A 9,652-nucleotide genomic window follows, 5' to 3' on the forward strand; every position below is an offset into this window, starting at 1 on the left:
TTTCTTAGTAGAGACGGGGTTTCACCGTGTTAGCCAGGATGGTCTCGATCTCCTGACCTCGTGATCCGCCCATCTCGGCCTCCCAAAGTGCTGGGATTACAGGCTTGAGCCACCGCGCCCGGCCAACTCAGGGTTTCAAGCGATCTTCCCGACTCGGCCTCCCAAAGAATTGGAATTGCAGGAATGCGCCACCGCACCCGTTCCAGGTATCTACTTTTTATACAAATTAATATTTCAGGGAACTCTCGAAAGTAAAAGTAGTCACAAAAAGCTGCAAGAGTTGCTGTGTTCCAGGACGGAGTCCGGGGTAGGGTCGGGGACCCCCGCCCGCACTCATACAGGGAAGCTCTGGTCCAAGTTTGGAGGCAACGGAACACCGGAAATGCTGTGGAGGTCCGAGTGAGGAGGTCAGGGCACACTGGACGGTTACCTTAAAGCTGCCAGGCGCGGTGGCTCACGCCTGTAATCCCAGCACTTTGGGAGGCCGAGGTGGGCGGATCACGAGGAGTTCGACACCAGCCTGACCAACATGGTGAAACCCCGTCTCTACTAAAAATACAAAAATTAGCCGGGCGTGGTGGCGCGCGCCTGTAATCCCAGCTACTCAGGAGGCTGAAGCAGGAGAATCTCTTGAACCTGGGAGGCGGAGGTTGCAGTGAGCCGAAATCGCGCCCCTGCACTCCAGCCCGGACTACAGAGAGAGGCTCAGTCTAAAAAAAAAAAAAAAAAATGCTGCCCCATTTGGCGCCCCAGGAATGAGGACTGACACACTGGGCACTGGGCATCGCAGCACTAGCCGGACTAAGATTCCTCTGGGCAACTCAGCCATAGCAGAGTTTTCAAGAGGAGGAGTGGCCCTGATGAGGACCCGTAAGGCTTCAACCGTTCCCAAAACACCTCAAAAACACTTCGGCTTAGGGGTGGTGCCAAGGCTGTGAGTGCGTCCAACAATTCGGCTTGGGAGTGGTGCCAAGGCTGTGAGTGCGGAAGCCCGCCGGGAACCTGGGGGCGGGACGAGGGAAATGACGCCTGGGAGCGCCAATAGGGTGGTTGGAGCTGCTGACTCCGCCCCCGAAGGAAAGGGTTAACGGTTTCCGGTAGCGGCGTCTAGGAGGGGCGGGGAAAATGAGGAGGTTTTGAGGCTGTGTCCCCTGACCCTTGGACCGCCTGCGACCCCCCCGCATCTCCGCACCCTCGAGACACCTCCAAAGATGATGGGCTGTGGAGAGTCAGAGCTGGAGTTGGCGGACGGGGAAGATGCCGCGGCGGTCTCGGGACCACCCCCGGAGCCCCGAGCCCCGGAACCCCGAGCCCCACTGCCCGAGCCCGGCCTGGACTTGAGCCTGAGCCCGCGGCCCGACAGCCCTGAGCCGCGTCACGGCAGCCCCGGGCGGCGGAAGGGGCGGGGGGAGCATCGGGGCGCGGCTCGGCAGCGACGGCAGGTGAGCGTGGGAGGCTGGCCCCCGGTCTGCGACGGCCTCGCGCCCACCTAGTCACCCCACTGCCCTCTGCTCCCAGGTCCGTTTCCGCCTGACGCCGCCCTCCCCGGTGCGGTCCAAGCCGCAGCCTGCGGTGCCGCAGGAGCTGGAGATGCCCGTGCTGCAGAGCAGCCTGGCCTTGGGCCTGGAGCTGCGGGCCACAGCCGGGAGCCACTTTGATGCCGCGAAGGCCGTGGAGGAACAGCTAAGAAAGTCGTTCCAGATCCGCTGCGGCCTGGAGGAGAGCGTGTCCGAGGGTGAGGGGGGCGGGCGGCCGGCTGCGCGCGGGAGTCGGAGCGAGGGGCGCCACTCACCTCCGCCCCCGCTGCGCTCTCAGGGCTGAACGTGCCGCGCTCCAAGCGGCTCTTCCGGGACCTGGTGAGCCTGCAGGTGCCGGAGGAACAGGTTCTGCACGCTGCGCTCAGGGAGAAATTGGCTCTCCTGCCGCCACAGGCTCGAGCCCCGCCCCCAAAGGTGATGGGGTCTGGGCGTGGGGCTTCCTCCATGTACCCCCTTACCCGGATTCTTCCTCCTAGAGTGTAACCTTGCTTTGGGCCCCACCTCCCAGCAGGCGCCACCTGGGCCGGGGCCAGACATGACCATCTTGTGTGACCCAGAAACACTATTTTATGAATCTCCACACCTGACCCTGGACGGTCTGTCCCCTCTCCGGCTTCAACTCCGGCCCCGCCCTTCAGAGGACACCTTCCTCATGCACCGGACACTGAGGCGATGGGAAGCGTAGTAGACCCCAAAGATCCCTGGAGGGCTAGTTCGTATTTTTCTGTTAAACTATTTGTTAGAATAAACTAATTTTGCTAATAAATGGGACTCTTCTTGGAGGCCTAAAATGGGGTTAAAAGCTCTCTGGGGGTTATCCACTTAGCCTCAGGTTGGAAGCTGCCTGGAAGTCGAGTTTGGGGGCCTTTTTGGAACTTGGGAGAGTCGTGGCAAGTGGAAAACACCGTCCACATTAGAGGTTTACTTAGATACTTCCTCCGTTCGCAACCTTACCTGCCTCTCTCTGACTCCAGCCACAGCTACTGCCTGTTTTTGATCACGCAGCGATTGTTCTCTTCATCATTTTTTTTTTTTTTTTTTGAGGCGGAGTTTCACTCTTGTTGCCCAGGCTGGAGTGCAATGGATGGCACGATCTTGGCTCACCGCAACCTCCGCGTCCCAGGTTCAAGCAATTCTCCTGCCTCAGCCTCCCTAGTAGCTAGGATTATAGGCATGGGCCACCATGCACAGCTAATTTTCTATTTTTAGTAAGAGACGGGGTTTCTCCATGTTGGTCAGGCTGGTCTGGTACTCGCGACCTCAGGTGATCCGCCCGCCTCTAATTTTGTATTTTTAGTAGAGACGGGGGTTTCTCCATGTTGGTCAGGCTGGTCTTGAACTCGCGACCTCAGGTGATCCACCCGCCTCGGCCTCCCAAAGTGTTGGGATTACAGGCATGAGCCACCGCGCCGGGCCTCATCACTTATTCTGATCTCCCAAAATGCAGGGCCCAGCCTATCACACTTCACGGAGGCCTTCCCTGATTACCTGTCTCAAGGAGCTTGCAAGCCATCTGTTTGCACTGAGTTAATGAAATTATCTCCTTGCTTTTTACCTTGAAGAGCCTTGCCCATCCTGTTTACACCTGACCTGAATACTCAGTATGTTCGAAGTTCCAGTAACACCTAACAAGCCCCCGAAGAGCTTCATGTTGTTAATTGCCTGTCTCATTCCACAGCACAAAAAAGGTGCTGGTCTGTCCCTGAGCATTTGATCCAAAGCACTTTTGCCTGCCTCCACCGCCAACTCTTTACAAGTTAGCTTTCTGGCTGGGTGCAGTGGCTGGCGCCTATAATCCTAGCACTTTGGGAGGCTGAGGCGGGTGGATCACCTGAGGTCAGGAGTTTTGAGACCAGACTAGTCAACATGGTGAAACCCCGTGTCTACTAAAAATACAAAAAATTAGCTGGGCATGGTGGCGCGTGCCTGTAATCCCAGCTACTTGGGAGGCTGAGACAGGAGAATCACTTGAACCAGGGAGGTGGAGGTTGCAGTAAGCCGAGATCACACCACTGCTCTCCAGCCTGTCGACAGAACGAATCTCCATCTCAGAAAAACAAAAACTGAAAAGTTAGCCTTCTGCCCGAAGCCCGTACAGGGTTTTTCTGGGGAGGGAAGGCAGACTCCAAGTTCCACACCAAAATTTGCATTACACACCTTTTCCTAACTAGGCTTCTGTACACTTGCGTGTGGACTTTAGTGTTGAACAATCAACCCAACCACTGAAAAACTTGTCTTCCTTCAAACAGTAGAGAGAAACAACACAAGTTCTGGTGGGAGGCACCACCCATCCCCCACCAGCTAGATCGCACCCAACACAGGTGTGGGGGCCACTGCCCTAGACATCAAGTTTATTGTGCTGTTCTCACATTCAAAACCCAACCCCCTCTCCCACTGGGGGAGGAGAGAGAAGGATTTTCACAGTACCTGCGTGCCTCCCTGCCAGGCTTCCCCCTCGAACCCTCAGTCCATCTATCCATGGTCCACTGAAATGCAGCTAGGGACAAGAGCTAGGGACAACAGCCGAGGAGAAATGGGAATCTCTCTCCTTGGGAGAATAGGAGGAAAGGGCTAGAGAATTTGATATCCTCCCACCTCCCATGCCCTAAGAGAACAGGTCAGCAAACAGTCCATGCCATCCAGCCTGGGAGGCTGGGGGAGAGGAAGATGATGGTGACTCCAGCACAGCCAGCCTTGCTGCACAGGTGCCAGAGGCGTAGGGAGGAGGCTGAGGCAGCGATGGAAGAAAAGCTTTCTTTGCAGATCCAAGAAAGGAAACTATTTTTGGAGTCAGGAAAGACCCTGGGACACTTTCCTCTTCCCCCAGGTCCTTGGGAGCAGCAAGGGCATCCTCTTCACACTTTCTGTTCAGGGGGCCACTTAGTGGCTGGGGGATCGGGCCTTGTGGAACAGGTACACAGGACGCTGGAAGCCTGAGGGGAGGAGGGGAGAGGGAGTGATCAGAAGGGGTTGGCAGCACCTCAAGAATCCCCACGGGGGTCTGCACTCTTTTAGCCAGGACCAGCCTCCCGGACAAAATAAACCAGCCTTACCTTTAGAGGTGTTGTGGGGTGTGGCCACAAGCTCATAGCTGGAGAAGCCCACGTCTGGGGATGTCAGGTAGGAACTGAACTGCTCTGGCTTCAGTTGGATTCGGTAGTAGTTCTTGTAGATTGTTTCCTAAGGAGAGAGGCAAGGGACCACACTTCAACACACTGCCACCTCCCCTGGCCAAGGGCGATGCCCACCTCAGGGTCTTTTCTTGCCTCAACCAAAGGAAGGATTATTCCCTCCACACCCAACTCACCGTAAGGGTCTTTCTCTTGCCATACGACGACCAGGGTTGGGGCTCTAGGACCAGGATGCCTCCAGGGCGTAGGTGCCGGTAGATTCGGCGAAACATGCGCTTCAGGCCCTCATCTCCCCAGTTCAGATGCACCCACTTGGTGAGGCTGAGGCAGAGCACCACATCATACTCAGGTGTTTGGGCCTCCACCAGGTCATCTCGATCCAGCACATAATTACCCTGAGGGCAAGTATCAGCAGGCAGTGAGGTCAACGGAGGGAATCGAAGAACCCCTGCTCCCAGGCAACCTGCTCTGAGGCCGATGGAGTCCTGCCGCCTCACTTTAGCCCATGGCCACGTTCTTCTCAGACTAACTCCCAAAAGGTGCCTGCCCTCTTTGAGTTTTGTTTTCTCCTCTACACCTTCCTGCCTCTGCTTCTTCCTACTGATGGTAAGCCAAAAATGTTGAGGGAGCCGGAGTAATTTTAAATGTTGCAAATTATCCATGAGGTCTTCTATAGCTGGGGTCCCAGGACCATATCCTGTGCTTATTCTCACCCACAGACATTAAGTGGAGTGACTGCAGGTTTTGCAAGGGTAACCAACCCAGGTTTCAAAGGCAGACCTGTGGTTCCTTCCCTGCAGTTGGGGCTGGCAAAGTTTCACGCCTATTCTTTCCTTTCTCTGAGAGAAATGAAGAGCCACATCCTTTAGAAAGCCTTTTCTAGAAGATAAGCTCATCACAACCCTCTAAAAAGACCATTCTTCAAGGCTTAACCCAATGCAATGCCAAAGATCCCAGCAGGCGGCCTAACTGGAGAGTTCTCTGGGGAGCTGTGTGGGGTCAGGGGACTCCGTGGGGCATGGGGCTCTCCTCTCTGCAGAGGAGTTTCTGGTTCTTCCCTCTCCCATTATCTAGGGTCAATGTGGAGAGGATCTACAGCCAAGTCACTTGGGTTCCTGACACTCTTCAACAAACTGTCTAGAAAAACAAAAGCCGCTGATGGGAGCAAGGTGGCTATCAAAGGGCAGAAACGCCAATATTAGTCTGCTGCTACCCTAATCTCCCTAGAAGACATTCCATGCCCGACCCCCATTCTCAGGCTCCTTCAGTCAATCTGAGGACCAAGTTCCACCTGGATCGAATTCCCTAGTGAGCAGCAGCCTTCAAGGGAAGGGAAGGTGGACCAGTGTGGATTATAGGCCAAGCCCAGAGCACTGCAAAAAAAAAGAGAGTCTTCCTTTATCTTGGAGATCCTTGCAGTCATGAGAAAGGACTCCAGGGTCAATGCCCCAAGGTAGAGACCCCACCTTTCCAGGTTATAAGAGGGGAGGACCCCACCTTTTCAGGTTATAAGAGGGGAGAGACGCCCAGCAGAGACTCTCACTTGCCAACCCAGACCCCTCTTTTGAGGAACTGGGTCATAACCTTCCCTGCCACATTCCCGTTTAATCTCATCTTCACACCTGACCCCTATTCCAAGAGCCTCTGGACCCTCTTACCGTGACGAAGACAACATTGTTGGGGAAGACTGATGTGTCCGCTCCATCCAAGGGCACTTGGGGGGCAGCGATGGGACCCCGGCTGGCAGTCAGCGAGGCTGGGAAGCAGCTCCTCTTTCGAACGGTGGTGGTCCCTTCCTCACCCTCTGCCCCTGGGTCCCCTTCCACAGTCTGGGGTGGGAGACGCAGCTCCTCGGAAAGGTAGTGTCGGATGTTCTGACGGGCAGAATGGATGAGCCGGGAATCTATATCCAAGCCCACCATGCGGGACGGGCCCCACTTGCAGGCAATGCTCAGGGTCAGATGGCCCACATTGCAGCCCAGATCTAGGACGTCCCGGCCCCGAAACCACTCAGGCTTCAACACCCGAAGGCGCCCATCCTCACAGGAAGGATTGCGGTACCCATAGTATTTGCAGTAATTCCCATACTGGAACTTGCGCTGTTGCTTTTTGAAGCCTGCAGCAGGCAGTGGGTGGTGGTGGTGGTGACGGCCTCCCCAACTCCCTCGGCCCTTTTCCTTGGAACCCTGGCCTCCACCCCTAGCCCCTGCCTCCGACTTGCTGGAAGTCCTGCGACGTTTGCGATGTCGGGAGGAGGAAGATGGGGGTGCAGAGGTAACTGAGGCAGCTGGAGGGGCTGATAGGGAGCCTGAGGGACCCTGTAGAGCAGATGGAAGCGGAGACACCACTTCATCCCTGCAGTTGATGGCTGTGTTGAGTTCATAGGGTTGGGGGGCATCCCGGTTCTGGCCTCTGTGCCGCGGCTGCTGTGAGGCGCCCTCCCCGTGGAGTGAGGGGGTGAGAGGGGCTGTGGGCAGCACGGGGTGGCTCTCACTCCCTCCGGCTGCCTGCTGCTGCTGGTGGTGCTGTCCCCGGTGTCTATGCCGCTTCCGACCAGTCTTGAGTGGCGAAGCAAGAACTACATGGCCCTCATCAGTGCAAGTATTGAGACTGAGCGGGTCAGTAATATCTTTGGGGATGAGGATCTCCACTGGATCTCGCCCTTTGGCTGGAAGGGGGGATGACTTAGGGGTCTCTGCGTTGAGGGCGCGGCTCACTTCCTCATCCAGGAGGCTATTCAGGTTCAGGGGATCAAAGATATTGCCCCCCAGGAGGAAGTTGGAGGGTAACACAGAGTCACAGTCCGAATTCACCCGCCTGCGCCTCTTGAAGGCCGGATGTTTGAAGCCTCCCCCACCTCCCCCTACATTACAGCTATTTCTCCTCTTGCCCCCGCCCCCCCCAGGTGGCCGGTGGGGCTGATAGCCATTGCGGGGTCGAGGAGGAGCAGGGGGACCCAGCTCTGTCCCGCCCCCTCCCCGGCGCTCCTCCCCCACGTCCGGGGGAGCGGCTCGCCCCGGGGGATCCGACAGGCGGGCCTCCCCGTGCGACTGCGCCTGGGGGCCGCCTCCTCGGTGCTGCTGCGCCTGGGGACCACCGGGGGGGATGGCCGCGGCCCCGGGGCTCTCTCGACCGACCCCAGCGGCCGGGGACCCCGCAGACGGCGCGCAAGGACCCGGACCACGCTCCGTCCCGCCGCACAGCTCCCCAGAGGCGGCCTCTTGGTGCGGTGGCACAGTGGGGCCGCCCCCTCCGCCCGACTCATCTTTGAGCGGCGGCGGCGGGGCCGGCACCAGAAACGGCTCCTTCTCCGCCGCCATCTCGATCATTTCCTCCCCTTATTCCGTCCCAGTCGGGGTAACGAGGGGGATCAGGGGGCTTAACCCCCCCTGCCTGGACCCTGCTCCCTTCCCCCCCTTTCCCGAGTGCGCGCGCAGCTCTGCTCTTCTCGCCTAGTCTCGCGCCCAAGCGCCTCCCCGCGAAGTGCGCCCCACTGGCCCGCGAGACCAAAACAAGATGCCCGCGAGACCCGAACTACTCGAGCACTCAACCGCGCGTGCGCCGACCCCTTTCTCCTCCGCCACTACCACCCCGCCGCGAGCGCGCACGGCAAGCGCGCGTTCCCTTCGCCCCGGAACCACGCATGCGCACTCCGCCACCACCCTGGTTGCGCGCGCATCGGAGTACGAACCAACTTAACGGCTCTGGGAGTTTAAATATAACCCCCCACACAGCCCCCGCAAAAGCCCACCACCCCAAACTGACACCCTACTTCCCTGCGCAGCTAGGTCCGGCCCTACTGATCTCCTTTGTCTCTGCCGCGCGATCCCACCCACCGTAGGCGGGGACGGGACCTGGTGTGAAAAAGTCTCCTTGACACCCGACCCTTGTTCCTGAGGAATGAGTCTCAGCGGTCTCCACCCGGCTCTAAATCCAACAACCTCCCCACCCCGCCTCCTTCCTCCCCCTAGTGGGCAGCGCCTGCGCACACCCTTTCGGGCTTGCGCGGGTACAGGCAGCACGTGCTGGAGGTGGCGCCCCGCCTCCCGTCTTAGGGGTAGGGCCTGTGACGTCGCTTCCTTAAGTTTGGTAAACGCAGCGTGCGTCAGCGCGATCCGGAGGGGCAGGGCTTCCCGACGAAGGGCGGTGCTCATGAATTATTCATGAGCTGTTGGTAGCACACCTCCCCCCTCTGCCCATCTTCTTAGAAGCGCTTCCGAAGGAGCAGAGAGACCCTACAAAGCCGAGGAAGGGCAGGAGTGGAACTGGGCTCAGTAAAACGCGATAGGTCATTATAACTCACCCCCCTCGAAAATATTCTCTGCTGAATTGGGGAAAAAGAAAAAGCACTAAAACAGCCGGTGTTGTCCAACTTCCTCTTCCCCCGAAACGGCTGAGTCGTTCTCTGGTTCCTCTGCCTTCCCCCAATCGCAATCACCTGGAGACGCCACACCACGCCTTCCTCTCAGCCTCCACACCCACGGCCCGGACCCCAACGCCTCCGCCCATTCCCGACGCCCGCTCACTGGCCCGTCAGCTCACGGGCCTCCCCAAACGCCCGCCGCGGCGCCGCGCCGACTTATATACCAGAGAGTGTGGGCGGGGACGGGGGTTCGGTCCGCGCTGGGCCCCCCCCCCCCGCTTCGGCCAATGAGGAAGAAGCGAATCTACGCCGTTTTCCCGGGGAGATTCGCAGCCTGGTCTTCCTGCCAGCGGAGTGCTGGGCCGAGGAGCGGGTGACAGGGGTGACAGTGGGGTCCCGGAAAGTCTCAAATAAAATCCTAAAATGAGGGCGTGAAGGAGACCAGCAGGAAGAGGAGGAATCAGGGAACGGAAAGAGGGAGGAAAAGGCAGTCTGAAACAGAGAAAAGTTAGTAAGATGTGCTTCAAGAACAATCAGGCGCTGCGGCCGCCGCCTAAAAATATGTGACACCAAAGAGGATTCTGGGATTTGTAGTTTTCCCGGGACTTTCGGGTGAAAGA

At 58.1% G+C, this 9,652-nt stretch overlaps 2 protein-coding genes across 7 annotated transcripts; one reads left to right on the plus strand and one right to left on the minus strand.

Moving 5' to 3' along the window:
* The first annotated feature begins 1,018 nt into the window (after window positions 1-1,018).
* On the plus strand, window positions 1,019-2,309 carry PPP1R35 (protein phosphatase 1 regulatory subunit 35). 2 transcript variants are annotated; one of them, XM_025379809.1, is made up of 4 exons: window positions 1,019-1,442; window positions 1,519-1,735; window positions 1,816-1,952; window positions 2,050-2,304. In XM_025379809.1, the coding sequence occupies exons 1-4, from the start codon at window positions 1,212-1,214 to the stop codon at window positions 2,221-2,223; spliced, it is 759 nt and encodes a 252-aa protein (XP_025235594.1). In that variant the 5' UTR covers window positions 1,019-1,211; the 3' UTR covers window positions 2,224-2,304. The 2 variants fall into 2 exon arrangements, with proteins under 2 accessions (XP_025235594.1, XP_025235595.1); XM_025379810.1 differs by lacking the exon at window positions 1,816-1,952 and having other exon boundaries at window positions 2,050-2,309.
* Window positions 2,310-3,856: 1,547 nt separating this feature from the next.
* Window positions 3,857-9,626, minus strand: MEPCE (methylphosphate capping enzyme). 5 transcript variants are annotated; one of them, XM_025379602.1, is made up of 5 exons: window positions 9,108-9,626; window positions 6,328-6,987; window positions 4,846-5,064; window positions 4,592-4,718; window positions 3,857-4,471 (listed from the first exon to the last, which is right to left on the minus strand). In XM_025379602.1, exons 2-5 carry the CDS (start codon window positions 6,589-6,591, stop codon window positions 4,419-4,421), a joined length of 663 nt encoding a protein of 220 aa, XP_025235387.1. In that variant the 5' UTR covers window positions 6,592-6,987; window positions 9,108-9,626; the 3' UTR covers window positions 3,857-4,418. The 5 variants fall into 5 exon arrangements, with proteins under 5 accessions (XP_025235387.1, XP_025235386.1, XP_025235385.1 ...); XM_025379601.1 differs by having other exon boundaries at window positions 8,973-9,626; XM_025379600.1 differs by having other exon boundaries at window positions 6,328-7,402; window positions 8,973-9,626.
* Between the last annotated feature and the right edge of the window lie 26 nt (window positions 9,627-9,652).

The sequence above is a fragment of the Theropithecus gelada genome, chromosome 3 (assembly GCF_003255815.1).
Source record: "Theropithecus gelada isolate Dixy chromosome 3, Tgel_1.0, whole genome shotgun sequence".
In the NCBI taxonomy this organism is placed as follows: domain Eukaryota; kingdom Metazoa; phylum Chordata; class Mammalia; order Primates; family Cercopithecidae; genus Theropithecus; species Theropithecus gelada.

Excerpts from the sequence above, each read along its gene's own strand:
- MEPCE (XM_025379598.1), bottom strand. The coding sequence starts at position 7,998 with ATGATCGAGATGGCGGCGGAGAAGGAGCCGTTTCTGGTGCCGGCCCCG. Across the intron at positions 5,065-6,327 it reads ACAATGTTGTCTTCGTCACG|GGTAATTATGTGCTGGATCG; the intron begins GTAAGAGGGTCC and ends ACTTGCCCTCAG. Across the intron at positions 4,719-4,845 it reads GCAAGAGAAAGACCCTTACG|GAAACAATCTACAAGAACTA; the intron begins GTGAGTTGGGTG and ends CTCTCTCCTTAG.
- PPP1R35 (XM_025379809.1), top strand. The coding sequence starts at position 1,212 with ATGATGGGCTGTGGAGAGTCAGAGCTGGAGTTGGCGGACGGGGAAGAT. Across the intron at positions 1,736-1,815 it reads GGAGGAGAGCGTGTCCGAGG|GGCTGAACGTGCCGCGCTCC; the intron begins GTGAGGGGGGCG and ends CTGCGCTCTCAG. Across the intron at positions 1,953-2,049 it reads CTCGAGCCCCGCCCCCAAAG|GCGCCACCTGGGCCGGGGCC; the intron begins GTGATGGGGTCT and ends ACCTCCCAGCAG.